The sequence below is a fragment of the Lynx rufus genome, unplaced genomic scaffold (assembly GCF_022079265.1).
Source record: "Lynx rufus isolate CCGP_SWC_20201006 ecotype Redwood Valley unplaced genomic scaffold, mLynRuf1.p SCAF_8, whole genome shotgun sequence".
Lineage (NCBI taxonomy): Eukaryota > Metazoa > Chordata > Mammalia > Carnivora > Felidae > Lynx > Lynx rufus.
In genome coordinates this window covers 133,970,729-133,990,771 of record NW_025814896.1, presented here as the reverse complement: position 1 = coordinate 133,990,771, position 20,043 = coordinate 133,970,729, and the positions used below count along the sequence as shown (strand labels likewise).

Sequence of the window (20,043 nt, the reverse complement as noted above, 5' to 3'; positions counted from 1 at the left end):
CAAAATAAATGATCTATCAAAGAGAGAAGTTCCCACTCAGACCTTTACTGAAAAAACCCTTTTGGAGTGGGAAGGAAGAAATAATGGAATAAAAGAGAAGTCACCAGTTAGAATAATTACAGTAACTGAAATTTCAAGTAACTGAAAAATTCTTGGTCTTAATCTGTGAAGTTTCCACTTTCCTAAAACCGTAACAACACAAAATTATTACAACATGTTGAATAGCAATACACGTGTGACACCTCATGTTCGCAGAGGGTTGTATTGGATTATTTAGAAATACAGAACTTCTTTTGTACTTAGCATGTGCAAAGAACTGAGTTGGTTATAAAAAGGACATGTGTCTCCCAACCCTCTTTTAGAGGATTATCTACCTTTTCTTAGAAGTTTACTTATTTATTTGGGGGGGGGGGTGGGGTGGGGGAGGGGCAGAGAGAGAGAGAGAGAGAGAGAGAGAGAGAGAGAGAGAATATCCCAAGCAGGCTCTGTGCTGTCAGCACAGAGCCCAAGGCTCCATCTCACGTGAGATCATGACCTGAACTGAAATCAAGAGTCAAGAGCAGAAGGCTTAACCAATTGAGCCACCCAGGAGCCCCTACATTTTTAAGTACGGTTATCTTTTTTTTCAACAAGTGTCTGCCTTTTTGACTACACTTTCTAAAATCTGACAAGTATTAATTTGCTACCAGGAAGAAAGGTTTCATTAGAATAATCAAAGATCTCAAATATCTCAATAGCTCACTACCATTTTAAGGTAACTGACAAGGTGTGGGTTCATTTGAGGTATTTATTGGCATGATTTTAACCAACATCTACATGCTAATGACCCACAGATTTGCCCTTTACCTATTTGGGCAATTAACGTTTCCACTTCTAAACCTGTCTATTCACCTGTGAAACAGAGTTCATGCCAATCTCTATTACTCCACTGGGTTGTCATGAAGATTAAGTGAGTTCATGCAAATTGATCCAGAACACTATGTGACACATAAGCCTCAATGACCATGTACGACCACACGTATTTTTCTCTCACAACCAGACTGAGCAAGTGCTCCTACGCACACATGCGCACGCACACACACAAGTCCCCCTGGACAGGCCTTTGAGACTTTAAACTTTACACATTAAAAAAAAAATTAAATTTGCCTTGCTAACACAGTCTACTGTTGATTCTCTTCCCCTATTCAATTTTCTTAGCAAAAGCACCTGGTTGCCCTAGTTAGAAACCTGGGTGTCATCCTAATGCTTCCTTTGGCCTTACTCCCCAGGCCCTCTGGTATTTCGTCACCTAAACTCATGGATGTAATTTTACCTCAGTTAAGACTTCATTTGGAAACCTCAGACCAATAAGCATTGTATACTTTGGGAACATGTATCTCCCTCTCCTTAACTATACACCACCAAAGGCTTTATTTTGTCTAGACTTGATACAAAACTTTGAATAGCAAATTAATAAAAATGCAAAACGCCTGTAATCTGACAGTATGTAAAATAAATATATTTTAAAAATAAGGAGGAGTCGATCAGAAAGAACAGAGAGAGACATGGACACAGAAAAGGGACAGACACGGAAGAAAACAATCCAATATATTGCCTAAGGAGTGTGAATTATAGTCCATCAACCCACTGACAAACCCATGCCCTGCCATGGAGACGATGGCCATTATACACCTGAGCAGCCACGGAACTCATCAGGAGGCCACATTTACTAAGCAACTTCCTGACGATGACTTGATTCCTATGTGAGTCTATCTGCCCACTGAAAGAGAACACACTGGTCATGCCAATACAAGTACTGCAATCTTTGTGCCAGTTATTCCTCACTGTAAACGAATAATGCTCTTGGTTTTTTTCTTTTAAGTGTATTTATTTTGAGAGAGAGCAAGCAAGTGGGGGAGGAGCAGAGAGGGAGGGAGAGAGAGTGACTCCCAAGCAGGCTCCTCACTGTCAGTGCAGAGCCCCACTCAGGGCTCAAACCCACGAGCCATGAGATCATCGTGACGTGAGCTGAAGTCGGACACTTAGCTGACGGAGCCACCCAGGCACCCCAATGTTCTTGGTTTTATACACCAATCACATTGAACTTGATTGGTGTGGATCTATTCCTGAAGTGTGTTTGAGTCCACAAAGCTAAAGGCCATACTCTGAAGTGCACTAAACTCAGGGAGGTAAGGCAACCAACTCCTTCTACGAGCCCATCCACACTCCCAACTTCTCTGTAGTGTTATATGGTTGAGCGTCCTCATACATTTATAAACATGAGTATCTACTAGACCTCAAAATGTCCTAAACAGAAGTAAATGTCTTTCCAAACCTGTTACTATACTTACAGTCCTTATTTCTACTCCTTATTCCACCATCCTCCTCCCCCTCCTAGCCACCCAGGTCCAGGTCCATCAGCACTGCCTTTGACTTTCACTCTGCTTTTCTCATCCTACCACCAGCTGTCAAGCCCTCTCTGCGTCTACATGTTGATCTTCTCAAGCCTCATTCCTATTTCTATCATCCAAGTTAACCGTATCATTTCACCTCAACTAATCCAATCACCTAACTGATCTATCAGGCTTTAGGGCTGTCTTTCTCTAATCCATTTTATAGCCTGCTGCCAGATTAACCTTGAATTCCATTCTGGATATATTAATAATCCTTTGCTCAAAAATCCCAATGGCCTGCTGAAGAAAGAATGAATTTATAGCCTAGCACTCACCATCCTCCAGAATAAGACTCTAACCTATAGATTTCAACTAATATAAATGGTAAAGAGATACTGAACCTCTCAGCAGCAGGGTGAGCTGGGGGGGAGGGGGGGAATCCATTTTCCCCAGTGTGGCATATAAAGATGGTTTTTCTGTGTATCATAACACAAGAACATTTGGGAAGCACTGTCCTGACTGAGGCCCAACCTTATTTCTATGATTACCATTCCTGCAACAGCAGGAAGAGCAAGCACCGAGCAATAATGAGGCACCTCCCATATACCTGAAGCCAAACATATCGGCACTAATTATGTTAGAAGCTGGTAACACGGCAGGTACTGGGGAGAAAGTGAAAAAGCAAACACCAAGTAATCTCCAGCACTAGTGACAAGGTACTTGGGTCCATGAACACAGTCTTCCAAAACCAAAGCACCTATACCAAGGCTGGATGCAGCAGGTGTCAGAGTAACTAGTCATTAAGATTATCTAACTATCGCCTTTTGTTGATTTCTGTGCTCACCAAGCAATTTCCTAATGCTGAGTTTGGTTCCTCCTGTAAACTGGTCTGTAGGCAATTAATATTATTCTCTGATCGATTTACAGTTTTTGCAGTTCCACTCTCAGACTGCCAACAAATGAGACATGGAGCCCAAAAGGCCAAGGGGACAAACCCTGGGCCGTCAATGTCCACTACGCTTTTACTCATCTGGTGCCCCTGCCAAACAAACTCTTCCTTATCCTGATTTTGGTGGCAGTGGGGAATCCTTGCAAAACTGTTATTGGGCCATCATAGCAACAGTTACTATTTATTAAAAGTCATACAAACCCAGGGCATTCATGAATGCGCACATGCATTCTTGGGAGAAAGAGCTGACTGTAGTGTTAAACTAAAATCCAACTGTATTCAAACTTTTGAAACATAATTCTAAAAGTAACAGACCTAAAATCCAACACTGGCTGAGATATTTGTCAAATTAAGAAATCAAAATAATATGATTTCTGTCATGACCAATTGTTATCATAGAGAACTAATATGGATTCTTCAGACCCAAAGGGATATGTGTCACTATGGTTATAATAAAAGCAAAAAGTAAGCCAGAGTGGTCCAAGCAGTCAAGCAGTTGATTATTTTTGTGGGCAAAAGAAAATAAGGAGCTAGAAACCAGAGAATAAACAGGCAAGGGGAAAGGCAGGAAAAAAAAACCCAGAGCTCGCAATAAAAAGAAAAAAACTTTACCTATCTTTCTGCCCCAAATATTTTAAATTCTTTCTCCTGGTCCATCAGATCTCCAGCCACCACCATCCCATGAATGAGGAAAAATGATTACCAGTGACAGTAGTCTTGCTATCAACACCTGCTACAGCACAGTGGTGCTTTTTTTAGGGGCCAAGATGGCCTTTTTATGAACACAGGGCACCTCCTCTGCTCCCCTAAACAATCAGTACTTTAGAAAACCCCAAACCAGTAAAATGTTGTTCTTGTAGAAGAATGTTCGTGGTGAAGACACGTAACAAAGTTTTAGCCTCTAACAAATGTTGGGATGTGTGTGAACTGCCATGTGCGCATAGCAAAGGAAACGCACAGTCTTTGTACTTCGCTTCACACAAAGCAGCAGAGCCAATCCACATGTTAGAAACAAATGTAATGCCCAGTCCTTCATCTCTGACCTGTCTGCTGTTTCCTCACATTTTAGCAGCTGGATGCCGAGCTGCCTTAACAGGAATGGTATACCTTCTATTCAAAGATTCTCAACTCTCTGGCCAAGACCTACAGGTTTGGAATGACAGTTTAATACATCCAGCTGGTAGTACTAACACTACTTTCCAAATGTGTCAATCTGCATAAGAAACAATGACACATACACAACCACAACTTACCAACATTTAAATATCAGTGCTAGTAAAAGAACCAAGGCTAATACCAACGTCTACACTTCCTTCCCCTTAGAAAACTATGCAATTTACTGATATGAAACTACTCTAGCCACTGATTTGCAAATGAAAAGAAAAATGATAGTGAGAAACAAGAGGTTTCCTTAAAAGGAATACCAAAACAGGGGCACCTGGGTGGCTCAGTCGGTTAAGCGTCCAACTTCAGCCCAGGTCATCTCACAGTTCGTGAGTTCGAGCCCTGCGTCGGGCTCTGTGCTGACAGCTTGGAACCTGGAGCCTGCTTCGGATTCTGTGTCTCCCTCTCTCTCTCTGCATCTCCCCAGCTCATGCTCGCACTCTATCTCTGTCAAAAATAAATAAACTTAAAAAAAAAAAAGGAATACCAAAACAAAACAGGAAGTCAAGTCTTAAGTTTGGTACTGACAGACATCTTGATCTCTAATAGAAAGCATGTTCTAGTAATTAAAATCAGGTCAAAACTGCCTTGCTAGCTTAGTATATGAGTCAAGTTTTGAGATTTCCTAGGAAAACTACTAAAAATAGTTCATAGCTTATACTATTGAAGACACCGGTGTACTTTTATACAAACTTTGCCTTTTTTTTTTAAGTTTATTTATTTTGAGAGGGAGAGCACAGGAGGAGCAGGCGGGGAAGGGGGAGGGAGGGGAGGGAGAAGGGGGGGGGAGAGGGAGAATTCCAAGCAGGCTCCATGCTGACAGTGCACTCAATCCTAATGCGGGGTTCAATCCTGCAAACCATGAGATCATGACTTGAGCCGAATTCAAGTGTGAAATGCTCAAGAGGCTTAACCACCCAGGCACCCCATGAACTCTGTCTTTTGTAAGTCTACGACAAGCTGGATTAAGCCATTTCTAAAGCACAGAAATTATATAATTATTTGTAGACTAATTTTCCCATCAACAGCTAACCCGTGCCACATACATTTATCTCTGCTGCTATATTATATACAGTGCTCCCGTCTATCAGATAGCTGTCATAGGGTACAAAGGGAAGAACAGAGTCAACAGGAATTTAAGAGACTGTGGTAAGGAGATTATTCTACATTTGGAACTAAATTTATGTAGGTTGCCGATTATATTCTACTGAACTACTGGGTACAGCACAAAACAATAACCTTGAAAAATAAAGTAGTGCTTAGTAAAATAGAGAGGAAAAAAAAAAGATGAAGTCTTTATTCTTACATACCCTTACAGCTTGCCAATACTGATCTGAACTGGTTACAATTTATTTTGGGGGCAGCCACAAGAAGAAGGCAGGACACAGGTAAACTCCAGACACTACCTATGGAATTGGGCCTCATCACTAGGCCTAGTGAGAAAGAAAAGGTTACGTAAATGTGATAACACATTCTTACACAGAGGAGAGCATTAGAGCCAGAGTAAGAAAGTTCACAATACAGGAGAACAGGAAAGTAGTTCCATGTGGCTGGAGCACAGAGGGAAGGAAGAGTGAGAAAGGAGGCTTCGAGAAAAACTGGAAGGTCTCCTAAGTCCCATTAAGGAAAATGGACTTCTTTTAACATGGTAGTAGTTGAATATCTTACCAATCGATAATTACTTCCTTCCCCAACTCTTTTTAAACAGAAGTATGTATCAAAAGATAAATGGGAGCTGCTCTCGTTGAAGAGCATGGTTGTGTACAGCCCCAATTCTCCCCACTTCCAGACAAAAGAGAATCCAGAGAAAGGAGAGATGACCTCAGATGAACGTGGCCTGTAAAGGAAGGCTTTATGATAAAAGGCAGTGGACAACAGGAAGGGTACTTTTCTATAAAAGTTGAATTTGAGTTCACAGCTAACTGGCTATGTAAGTATGTAAATTAATATGCTTCAGTTTTCCTACAGGTAAACACATGTCTCATCTATCCATAACTGCACATGGAGTAGTGCAAGGAAACAGATCTGAAAGTATTATAAACAATAATTTGTAACCGACTATGGAATGAGTGCAGGGGCACCTAAATTATCTTGCAGGGTAGGTGTGATTTCAACATACAAAAATGGTAGACGGAAAGCTTTACAAGTGAGGATAGCAGTAAGTAGAGGGATAGAAACAAACTATGGAGTACTTTGGGTAAACAATTTGGCTCAAGTTTAAGGACGGAGTAGTCACAAGTTTTCCTTAAGTGAACTTTTATGCCAAACCATTTCTGACTATTTTTTCCTTAAGTTGAGAATTTCAAACCAAGGGTATATTAATTATTCAAAACTCTTAAGTACGAAGACCTGAAGGCAAGGAGAGTCATGCAAGCACTATGTAGTCACAAAAACTGGAAGCCACCTCATGTCCAGCACTAGGTTACCAGTCAAATTAAGTACGGTAATGCTCACAATAAAGTAACATAGAACTATCAAAAGTTACAAAATCTATGTATACTGACATGAATGTATCTCCGAGACATTACGTAAGAACTGAATTTTTAACCATCTATTTGTATTATTTGTAAATTTGAAAAATCAACAAATTAAAAAAAAAAAAAGGATCTATTAACTAGCATTTCAACAAATGGTGCCAGGCAACTGAACAACCACATGAAAAGAAATGAAGGTTGGACCCCTTCCCCCCACCATATACAAAAATTAACTCAAATGGACCAAAACCCTCAATGCAACACCTAAGATATTTTAAGTCTTAGATGAAAACATAAGTATACATCTTCATGACGTTGGATTAGGCAATGGTTCCTTACATATTACACCAAGAGCACAAGCAACCTAAGAAAAAAAAGAAATTGGACTTCATCAGAATTACCAACTTTTGTGTTTCAAAGGACACTATCAAGCAAGTAAATGACAACCTACAAAATGGGAGAATATATTTGTAAATCCTGTAACTGATAAAAGCACAGCATCTACAATATATAAAGTAGTATTACAACTTAACAAAGACAACCCAATTAAAACATGAGCAAAGATTTGGAACTGCCAATTCTCCCAAAGATACACAAATGGCCAGTAAGCACATGAAAACATATACAACATCCATTAATCGTCTGGAAAATGTGAATCAAAAGCACAGGGAGATACTGCTTCCCACCCACTAGCATTGCTGGTGAGGATGCAGATTCCACGATGGTGGAAGTTTAAGATGGTGCAGCCGCTCAGGCACTCTAGTAGTTCCCCGAATGCGTAAAAAGCATTAGCACATGACCCAGGTATATACTCAAGAGAAATGAAAACATGTTCACACAAAAACGTGTACATGAATGTTCACAGTAGCATTATTTGAAATCGTCAAATTTGGAAGGAATCCAAATATCCACAGACTGATAATGGGATAAAAATGTAGTATATTCATACAATGGTATATTATTCAGCCATAAAAAGGCATGGCTAAGTCTTTAGCCTTTAAGACATTATGCTATGTGAAAGAAGTCAGACACAAAAGGCCTCAGAGCGTATGATTCCAGTTATATGATAAAATGGCCAAAATAGGCAAATCTACAGAAATACAAAGTAAATTAGGGGCGCCTGGGTGGCTCAGTCGGTGGAGCATCTGACTTCGGCTCAGGTCATGATCTCAGGGTTTGTGAGATCGAGCCCCGCGTCAGGCTCTGTGCTGACAACTCAGAGCCTGGAACCTGCTTCGGATTCTGTGTCTCCCTCTCTCTCTGTCCCTCCCCTGCTCATGCTCTGTCTCTTTGTCAAAAATATATAAACATTAAAAAAATTAAAAAAAAAAAGAATTACAAAGTAAATTAGTAGCTCTCAGGAGCTGGGGGAAAGGAAGATGGGGAGTAACTGTTAACAGGCATAGTTTCTTTTTGTGATGATGAAAATGTTCCAAAATTACAGTAGTGGCATTGCACAACTTTGTGAATACACTAAAAACTGCGGAATCATATACTTTAGGCGAATTTTACAGTATTTGAATTATACATACATACATACGTACATACACACACACACACACACACACACACACTTTTAATTATTTTTTTAAAAGTAAGCTCTACACCCAATGTGGGGCTTGTACTCCCGACCCCATGATCAAGAGTTGCATGCTCTACCAACTGGGCCAGCCAGGCACTCCACTCTGCCATATTTAAATACAGCAATAAAGAAAAAATGGTGACAAGAAATAAAATAATAAAAAATGCCATTTTCTTAATTATAGTCTAATCTCTGTGCAAAATAAATGAAATGCCCTTAGATAAAAGAAATTTGCCGAATAAACACTGCCTTTTAAATATCTTCTTTACTCTTAGACTTAGCCACTGAGCCCAGCCAAGGCACACTCCTCTGCTTCTTCCCCTCATCTACTCAAGTTGTTACTCTCTTGATCATTCCTCTAATTATATGGTTCCCGAGTTTTTTCTACCTCAAATATCTTGGCAGGTATGGGAAAGGAGGAAGAAATAAAAATTTTCTGGGGACCATCAGTAGTTTGATAAATGCTCTCATCTCAATATGAAGTCACTTCAACATACTACACAATTTCCCATTTCAAATGTCGGTCCTTGGATGTTTATTATACTTACAAGATTAAATACAGTAAAAGCTAAATTACATTAAAAATAACTTCCACATAACATAATGATATTAATGGGACATTCAATCCTGCCAAACTCTAAGTTTTTGACATCACCAAGATGGTCTCTGTAACCAGCCTCCAAATAATCTAGGGTATTTTCTGATTAAAAGATGCATAAACCCTTACTGTAACCTTTCCAACCTCTTCACTAGTCTATCAGAATTATGAGAAGACAGCACAAGCATTGAAGGTCTAAAAAATATACTGCTCAATACGTGGAAATAATACCAGGCAGAAAGGTCAAAACACCATTTATGTATGTGTGTTAACGGCAGGGCTCTAATACTATAGTTCTTAAAGAGCAAAACTTTTCTGAGCTATGTTCAAGTAATGGCTTGGACTGAGCAAAACAAGAGGCGAAGTGAGAGTACTAATTCTAAAGGACTAACGCCGGCCAAGAGTGACCTGACCATTAAAAAGTGTGATGTGAACATCAGTATCACACTCTTAAGTATTCAGAAGTATTTTCATGTACCTTCTCACTTAATTCCCAGTTACCCTGACATTTATAAACAGCAATCTAAGCTTGCCCTTTAAGAAGAAAGCACTTACATTAAATCTCTAGAAATCCTCACAGTCACGTTCTCACCACCTGCACCGTTTCCCCATTTCTGCAAGTAAAGCCTAGGCAAACATACAGGAGAGACAATGTTCACAGTCACTAAACTAAGGAATGGTTATGACACACACTTAGTACCACATTATGCCAAACCCAGCTAGAGTAAAAGGTCCAGAGGATGAAGAGATCATGGAATACAGCTCATGTAGATAGAAAAAAATGTAAAATGGATTGGGAAGATCTGTGTGAAAGACAAAGGTTTTTTTTGAGATGCTTGGACCATGCTGGTTCACAACTAACCTGTCTTCAAAAGCTGTGTAGCTTTTTTTTTTTTTTAAAGTTTATTTATTTTGAGAAAGAGAGAGAATGAGCTAGGAAGCACAGAGAGAAAGGAGGACAGAGTATCCAAAGCGGGCTCTGTGCTGGCAGCAGAGAACCCAATGGGGGCTCAAACTGAGGAACCGTGAGATCGTGACCTAAGCCGAAATCGGACACTTAACCAACTGAGCCCCCCCCCCAAGCACCCCAAAGCCGTGTAACTTTCAAAGCTAAATGCAAGCAACTCCGAAAGATCATTATCTACATATTTCATTAATGCCAACTCTGCTTTTGGGTTGAGAGATCAGAGCGAAGACAGAGATTATATTAACCTTACATTAACATTCTCAATATAAGGAAGCAGAAGCCATTCCAAAATACCAGTTCTTTCATTTTTCAGGAATTAATATGGACTCAACTACTCAGAAAAGTGCTCAATCACTCATCACAATGACAACTAGCAAGTTTCAAGGCAGAATCCCCCCAGAGTAGCAATTTTCAAAGTGTGATCTGGGGACCTCTAGGAGTCTCTCTTGCACTCTTTGGGGAGAAGGCACAAAGTCAAACCATTTTCACAATACTAAGATGCTATTTGCTTTCTCACTGTCACTCTTAAATGAGTGTTTTCTAGAAGCTACAAGAGATGGGACATTACAATACACAGAACGTAAAGCAATGCCACTATTTACTTTTCTTTTTAGAAGTTATTATTCTACTTATATGTGGTATCTAAAGTAGTCAAATTCACAGATGGAAAGAATGGTGGCTGCGAGAAGGGAAGAACAGGGAATTCAGTTGGAAAAGATGAAAAAATTCTGGGGATGGCTGGTGGTGACGGGTGCACAATATACATGTAATTCATGCCCTAGAACGGTACACTTAAAATAGTAAATTTTATGTTATATATATTTTACCACAATCTTAAAAACCACACATTATATTAACTAAGAGGCTTATTATTCCAAATGTATTCTAAACAATTACTTTTAATTTCTAATAATGTAAACATCTCTAGGTAATAGTTTCCACAAAAGCTTTTGGGTTCCACAATGTGTTTAGGTTGCAAAGGTGTCCAGAGTCCAAGAAGTTTGAAAACCACTGCCCTAGAGGTAGGTGTGGTTGTCCTGGCTGGTAGAGCATACAACTCTTGGTCTTGGGATTGTAAGTTTGAGCCCACGTTGGGCAAAGAGTTTACTTAAAAACAAACAAACAAACCCACTGCCCTAGAGTATCGGTCAATTATGTAAATCTTCCACTGTACCCCATAACTCCAATCTAATTAACACTCATCACCAAATAAAAACAACCCCTTTGGTGCCAAGTCTATCAGTCCGTTTCTCTGAGGTAGGTATCAATACTTTTCTATATATGCTCGTATCTTGACATCAGTAAGACCTAGGTTTCACTGTTTTTTCTTGCTATAGGTTTTAAAGGCATTCAACCACAACAGTGGGGAATGTCATACCCCTAATACACGGCAACCACCAATTACAGTGAGCACCTCTATACCCACCACCCAGATTCTACCATTAACCTTTTGTCCTATTATATTTGCTCTATCACATATCCACTCATTTCTATTAGTTTGCATGTAAACCGAAGATATCAGTACATACATTCACTCATTTTTTCTTTTGAAGCCAAAATTTACATACAATGAAATGCATAAATGGTAGGTGTACATTTTTTGAGTTTTGACAGACGCATATACCTGTGGAACTTCAACCAATTTCAACATAAAGAACATCATAATCACCACGAAAAGTTCCCTTTGGTCAAGTCAATCACTGCCTACATTCCCACAGAGGCCACTATTCTGATTTTTCACCCACAGACTACTCTTTTGCCTCTTCTACAGTTTCATATAAAGGGAATCACACAATGTACTTTTTCATGCAGCTTCCTTCACTTAGCATGTTTTTGAAACTTGTCTATATTGCAGTGTATATCAACAGTCCATTCCTTTTTTATTGCTGAGCAGTATTCCACCATATATATATTATCACAGTTTATCCACTTTACTATTAATGGATTGCTGCCAAATTTTTGCTTTTAGGATAAAGATTTTTGTCCAGGTCTTCTTCTGGACCTACGTCTTCATCCCTCTTGTGTAAATACCTAGGGAGTGGTATTTCTGGGAGGGGAAAACCTTTTCAGTTATGGAAAATTTCAAACATGCACAAGAAAGAATAGTATAATGAATTCCCATTAAAGCCAGCTGCACTTATATCGATTCATAGCCACTCTTTATTTACACCCCCACCCATTATTCTGAAGTCCTATATAACATCATTTTGTCTTGAAATACTTCAAAATGCAAACAGTGTTTTCAAATCTGGTCAAATTATTTATCATGAAATATTCACGAAAACTTCATCACTGATTTACCTACGGATTAAGAGTTTAAAGTAGCAATGGATGAACTATAATTTTTATTTATTTTTTCTTCTATCTTAAAAAAAATTTTTTTTTAATGTTTATTTTTGAGAGAGGGAGAGAGAGACAGAGCACAAGTGGGGGAGGGCAGAGAGAGAGGGAGACACGGAATCTGAAGTGGGCTCCAGGCTCTGAGCTGTCAGTGCAGAGCCCAAAGTGGGGCTTGAACTCGAGAACCATGAGATCATTACCTCATGGTCATGGCCGACTGAGGTCAGACACTTAACCAACGGAGCCACCCAGGCACCCCAGCTCTTCCTATCCTTTAAATGATGCCTTCTCTACTACCCTTCCTTAAAACCTAGAGAGTCAATGGTATAAAGATATTTTCTATTCTTACTCTGAAAAAAACAGAGCTAAACACAAAAGCCGGTATTGAGAAGTATCACACAGGAACATCAATATCAATATGATTAAGCAGATCTCCCAAGTGTTAAGCACCTTGAATTAACTAATCCCATGCTATGGTACCATTTTATAAGTAAAACCATACGTGAGACTTACAACCTAAATGTTCAATAAGCCATCAGTATAATTATGTAACATCCTAAAATAAACACACACCAAGGGTTTAAAAGCCTGGAACCACCTGTGGATATGCACTGCTATATATATTCTATATGTGGCAGTTATGAATGAGAGGGGAATATTTGCCATTCATCAGTTTTAATCACCTCTTCCTAATAAATTTCACTATAATTTCAGTTGGATCTTTTTTTCTTCTATGCCAAGTTTTTCAAAGAGCAAAGCTCAGAGCTTTGGAGGCACCCATGATGCGTATCCTTGAAAATACAGGACACCAGATTAAGTTCCAGAAAAGTGAACTCTAGAATTAAACAGCACACACACAATAGTAACAAGGAGAAAAAACACAAATGACTGAACTCTAGACAAAGGCTTCTGACAAGATGCCAACATGTTAATAAGGACCCGAAGGACAGACATTATACAATCCAGATCAACTTAATACTGCTCATTCTATTCATGATCCAGTCCACAGTTTCTCAACCTTGGCATTACTGACACTTTGGGCTGGGTAATTCTGTTGTTGTGGATTTGCCTGTGCATTAAAGGATGCTTAGCAGCATTCAGGTCTCTAACTCATATGTTAGCGGCACCCCTCCTTTCCATTCTTGACAATCAAAAACTATCTCCAGAACTTGCCAAATGTCCCCTAAGAGCTAAATTCACCTGGTTGAGAACCACTGATCTAACTTTACCCTTGGATGTCTGCACGTACAACGTTCCTTTCCATTTCACTCTTCAAAAAACAATTCTTGGCTCAAAGAGCTAACAATCTAAAAACAAAAGATGCAAGAGTCAAGAATTTTAGAATTTTATTGCAATATCCTGCATATAAAGAGGGCTTCAAAATTATAGCCTCAGAGTGTTTTGTCCACCACAGATCTATCTTCCCTCCCTCACAACTTACAAACATAATGGCTCATATCAAACTGTACAAATGCCTCAAAAAAGACTCACACTGTAATCTTCAGTCAGCTACACTGTACTTAGGGCCGAATGAGTTCCATTCAATTTCACTGGAGTCAGACTACTTGGGTTCAAATCCCTGTTCCACCACTTACTAACTTCGTGATACACTGACCAAGTTATTTTCCTTTTGCCTAAGTTCTCTTAACTTTAAAACAGAAATAATACTATCAACTTACGGGAACAAAGTGAGTATAAAATGCTTAAAACAGTGCTTAATATACAGTAAGTGTCCAATAAATGTCAGTTATTTGCTATTATTTTAGCTACAAACCTATTAAGACAAGCACTGTTATCACCAATTTATAGATGAAGAAACAGGCCAAGAGATTAAGAAATTTGCCCACGGTCAAAACTGTGTAAGGCTATGGCATAAGGATTTAAAAATAGTCCGTCTGATTCCAGAGCCCAGAATTTTTCCAATGTCAATAAAATTAGGCTAAGATTCATTAACTATCAAGAGTAATATTATCAGTCTTACTTCAAAATAATAACCAACACAAATTTTCATTAAAAGATTAATTTAGAACCCTTAACTAAATTCAAGCATATTACTGAATTAAGGCTACACTGCTTTTAGACACGGACAACTTTCAGTTTCTATATCCCATTTTAAATGATTGTTATTTACATACACCTTAGTTTCTGTTATTATTGTTACATTGAAGCAGCTTATTAAAATTAGTCTACTAAAAGATCACTGACGCAGAAGGACAACACAGGATTGTCTGAGATAGCGGTTATCTTGTATACATTCTGAGTGTCTTGTTCTTTCTCCAAGGTCACTGATTCTGTAAAGGATAGATTTTGTTCCCAAGTCCCAGAAGACTTTGGTGACCCTTACACACATGCCTGGTTGTCATACAACTTACTACTCTTTCTTGCTTAAACTTTGCTATTCCCAATAAACCAGCAACTCATGCACCCCCTCTTCCTGCAACCATTTCACTATTGTTAGTTCTTCCAACATTTCATACACTGTCGATGACATGCTCTTCGACCTGGACTTTAAATATTACTCATTTTAGAGTTCAGAGAAAGTCAGAACAGAGGTAGAAAGAATAGCCATGACCTATATAACTTCATAGTCCCCAAAAATTAGAATGAGAAGAGACCCCAGAAACTTAGCCCAACCCTCCAGTTTCACAAACCGAGAGACAGGTAACTTGGTGAAATCTTTAACTTCTCTAAGATTCTAAATAGAGTCTGGTCTTGGCCATCTGGGCCCTCTTACTCTCCTTTGCTCCTTCAATTACTCATTTGGATTTTAACATTTTTTTCTACCTCTACAGTTCAGTATCCTCTCTCAATATAGTGTTTATCACAAGATGGGTCCTGGTGCTCAGTTGGTTGGGCATCCGACTACAGCTCAGGTCATGATCTTCGGGTCCATGGGTTCGAGCTCCGTATCGGGCTCTGTGTCTCCCTCTCTCTCTCAAGAATAAACAAATGTTTAAAAAGATTTTTTAAAACAAAAAATAAAATTAAAAAGTTAAAGAATTGTCCACCATGGTCATTTTGACTAAATAGTCTAAATAATTCCACCCCAACCTACTGCTCTATAAAAGGGAAAGAGGTTGGGGCGCCTGTGTGGCTCAGTCGGTTGAGCATCTGACTTCAGCTCAGGTCATGATCTCAGTTTGTGGGTTCGAGCCCCGCATCGGGCTCTGTGCTGATGGCTCAGAGCCTGAAGCCTGCCTCGGATTCTGTGTCTCCCTCTGTCTCTGCCCCTCCCCTACTCACATTCTGTGTGTATGTGTGTCTCTCTCTCTCAAAAATAAACATTAAAAAAAAAAAAAAAAGGGAAAGAGGCTGAAAATGTCTGCTATTTAGGGCCAAAATTTTGTCTATTCTATTGTTCAGGTTACTCTTTTAATAGTCTTCTACAAGTCAGTTTCACCTTCTATAACAATTCACTTCCTCCACACCAAATTCCCTTCCTGTTCAACAAAGGAAAAAAGAGAAAAATCTTGTTATAGCACCCATGTTCGGAAACCTCTTGTTTCACTCGTCACATTTTGATAGACTCGACATTAAATCACTAATTTATCAGTCATCAGACTCTTGCTCCCTAGTCTATCATTTCCTTACCTATCAGTTCGATTACAAATTAGCACCCAAACCATGAATTCTAGATGCTGCTTACACGCAGGGCCTTCAACACCCATTCAAAAATCAATGCCTCCACCACTGTCAACCAAAGGAGGAAAACCATGACATTGTCGTACGGAGTTCCCACCTCCCTCCCTTTGCAGATGCTCCTCCACCAGAGCTCACTCCAAAAACCTCGCTTTGTGAGGCTTTTTTCCTGAGGTTTCAGTTTTCTTTGAACTATGTAGCATTTTGTTCATAACCCTCTTAGGGAAATTATATATTTGGGTATTGCCCATATGCACTCCTTACCATGAATTATCAGAAGACAAAATCTATGGTTCTCAGCTTTGTTCTTCCCCACACTGCTTAGCAAAGTGCCTTGCACATACCAAACCCTCAAATACAGTTGCCAACTTAAAGACGGGCTTTCCCAGCATTTCTTTATAGGCTAGCCATCAAGTCATCATTAGTCTGTCAAGTCATTTTGTTAATAAAAATATTTTCCTTACACCTTGGTGTCTCCAATTAATCAAGTTAAAACTCTTCTATTTCACTAGGCATAAAAAAAAAAAAAACTGTCCTCATTTCTGGGGTTCTCTCTTACTGAAATGATCCGTATGAAAGTCTGCTTTAATATCCCTGGTCTCTCTTTCAAGTCACTTATCAACCAAACAAAACTCTCCTCTACTCGTGCCATCATAAAAACCAAATCTGTAGGAACCACAAACTTAAACAAATATCCCTTTGGCCCACAGTTCACTTGCTCGGGAACAGGAAAAGCTCTGGGATAATTCTAAATTGCCGCAAGGTAACTAACAAAGTGCAAAGTAATAACTGAACAGAAAGAGACAAACGTGCTGCGAGAGCCACCGAAGTACTACATTCGTAGAAAAGCTGCTCCTTTTCACACAACGGATTTGTAGGAGTCTTCCTTCGCGAATAGAGTCAATGTCGTCAGTAACCATCACCATATGCTATTCAAGTCTACCTTCGCTTTCAAGTAGGCAAATTTCTCGAAGACAGCAGCAATTCGGCTCAACAAGCTTTTACTTTATTTTTTAAATGTTGATTTATTTTTGAGAGAGAGAGAGAGAGAGAGACACAGAGTGCCAGCAGGGGAGAGGCAGAGAGAAAAGAGGGAGACACCGAACCCGAAGCTCCAGGCTCCGAGCTGTCAGCAGAGCCCAACTAGGGATCCAACCCTCTGAAGTCAGCGGCTCAACGGACTGAGCCACTCAGGCGCCCCTCGAAAAGCTTTTAAAGTGCCTCCTCCATGCCAGGCAGAGTGTGGACGCTAAGGAGATCTAGAAATATAACATAAAGTGCACGTTCTGCATTGCTCCTTTACCTGCTCTCTCCATCAGCCATGATTTTGACCAGATCAACCATTATTTGTATTAGAAAGAGAAGTTAAAAAAAAAAAAAAATCCTGCCCACGTGATCTGATGAGGCAAGGAAGAGAAGGTTGGGAAGGAAAGAGGCATTTTCCCCTCTATGCCCTCCTGAATAATCAATCATCCATCTAGCATGCTTGCCTTTCAAAGCCCACCTAAAACGTTAAAAATCAGTAAGCCTTTTGTAAAAGTAGTACTAAGAAAAAAAAAAAAAACCACTTCAGGATACAACACTGGCATTTGAAACTTAAAAACTTATGTTATTGACCAAAAGATCCATGCAATGACAAAGCTAAAAATGTTCTCTCTCACTAATAAGAGTGAATCAGAGCAGTCCCCTACTCCACCCAATTGCCACCCCTGCTAAAACTGGACAGTTCAAAACCTGGAAAGCTTTGCTCGCCCGCTCCACACCAGAAATGAATTTGATTCGATACATCAGTGTTGAAGTGTAACTAAATGATAGCCAGAAAACGTCACCAAATACCGAAATTTATCAGCACATTTTGTTCTTTAGATTCAGCTGTACCTTTTTCACAGTTCCCGAACTCTCCCCACCCCCTCCATTCTACACGGAAAAGCTCAGCAGATACTCTTACCCGAAAAACGAAGTATCTGTTCAGGTTTTCTAAGTAAATTTCCACTGCTAGGTTTACGAGGAAAACCTACTATTCACACAGGGTCTCCATCGGCACCTCCGCGCAAAAAGGCTGGAGTCTGTGAGTTGTTTCCGTACCTTTAAAGGGTGCCCAGATCTCCTCTGCAAGCCTAGAAATGATTTTCAGTCTCGCACAAACCTACTCGGACGTTTCGAAGCTACACAGTGTAGCAAGCAACCCAGCATCTGGGCAAAGATCTGCTCACCCCTGGAAAAGCAGCTTTTTGAGTCTCAGGAACTAAACGCATTAAGGAGGCCAACGCTAACCTGCTCAAACCCTCCACACGTCGGCGGACAATTAGGCAAGCCCCGGCCCACATTTCTTTCCCGTTCCCATGAAATTCTCAATGAAAGGCTTCACACAAAAGGGCCTTGGCGCCCCAGACGCACAATTCCCCGGCTCCCGCCGCCCCTTCTCCTCCCCCCCACCCCCAACCCCGACGAGGGTAGACTCACCAGCACCGTGGTGCAGATGGACCTCAGCTCAGACTCCACTTTCTCCCGATAGTCCTTAATCAGCTGCAACTTCTTGTCGGAGGTGTCGGTTTTCTGCTCGATGCTCGAGATGACCCTCCAGGCGGACCTGCGGCCCCCCACCACGTTCTTGTAGGCCACCGAGAGCAGGTTGCGCTCCTCGTTCGACAGCTCGGCGCCCTGCTCGGTCACGGCCTTCATGCAGGTGGCCATGTCGTCGTAGCGCTCGGCCTGCTCGGCCAGCTTCGCCTTCTGGATCAGCTCCGTCTTCTCCATGAGGACGGGGAGATAGAGCGAGGGCGAGCACCGACCCGGATCGGGAGGAGGCGTGCGGACGGCCTGCCGGCGGGAGAGGGCGCGGACAGAAAGGCGGGGGCGGCGCCGTCAGACAATGCGCCCGCCGCCCCGGGCCGCCCGCCCGCCCGCCGCCCCTTTTGTCCGTCCCCGCACGCGCCGCCCAGTTGAATTTCCCTCCCCCGCCCACGCTCCCCGCCGGCGCCCGGGAGGCCGAGGGGCGCCCCGCGGAGGCGGCCCGCGGCGAGGGGAGGAGGAAGGGCCGCTCCCGCGCCCGCCCGGCCCAAGATGGAAGCGGCCGTTGGCCGACACCTTGCCGCCAGAGCCGCCCCTGATGAGAGCGGCGTCGAGGCCGGCCGCTCCCGGGGGCCGGCCTCCCGCCCTGCCCTCAAGCCCGGCCAGGCCCGAGGAGGGCCAGCGGCGACCGTGGCGCTCACCTTCACGTCTCCGCGGCCGCGGCGCGAGTCCCACCACTTTGATCCGCTTTTGGCTTTAGCCGAGGACCCTCCCGTCTCAGCCTACCCCGGAGCCGAGGGGCGGGCCGCCGCGCGGCTGCCCTCCCTCCTACCGCCCAATGACGCGCCGAGCTGCATCCGAGAGTCCCGCCTCCAGCCCCGCGGCTGGCCAATGAACACTGAGCGCGCGGAAGGGGGCAAAGAGGGCGGGGCGGGAGGGGAAGCGGAGGCTAGGAGGGTGGGTCGGCTTGGGCAAGTTCGGTTGGCCGGCAGGCTGCGGCTTCGGCCACGGGGTTTCCTCCAATTAGATCCAGGGTAAAAGGACGTCACTGTTGCCATGGCGATGCTGTTACCAACTCCCCTCATCCTCCCCGCCACCCCCAGCACTTGTGGGTGCGGCCCGGGAGCGGGAGGCTCGCACCACCTCTCCTGCGGTGGCCGCGTCTCCTGCTGCGGCACCGCTGCACGAGCTGCTTTCTGAACCGCCACCTTCCTTTTCGTGACAAAGGTTTGGAGCTCCACACACTGAACCCAGCCTTTAATGACGTTGCGATTGGAGCTGCGAATTGGAAATAATCCCATCCCCATTAAAGAAGAATTCGTTCCTGGAGAAGGTGGCTTAAGAATGACTTTACATGATTAATTCGAGTTTTCAGACAGGCACCTAAAACCGAAAACTCCCTTATGAAACCCCCAGGAAAGTCCAAGCAGGTCTCTCCGGCAATGGC

General features: G+C 41.9%; 1 protein-coding gene across 1 annotated transcript in view; it reads right to left on the bottom strand.

Moving 5' to 3' along the window:
- YWHAQ (tyrosine 3-monooxygenase/tryptophan 5-monooxygenase activation protein theta) overlaps nucleotides 1-19,383 on the bottom strand; it is a 38,728-nt gene extending 19,345 nt beyond the window's left edge. The window contains exons 1-2 of the mRNA XM_047068602.1: nucleotides 19,298-19,383; nucleotides 18,549-18,905 (exon numbers count right to left, since the gene is read on the bottom strand). Coding sequence (XP_046924558.1) covers nucleotides 18,549-18,842 — 294 coding nt within the window. The 5' untranslated portion in view covers nucleotides 18,843-18,905; nucleotides 19,298-19,383. The remainder of the gene's footprint in view (nucleotides 1-18,548; nucleotides 18,906-19,297) is intronic.
- Nucleotides 19,384-20,043: the final 660 nt, after the last annotated feature.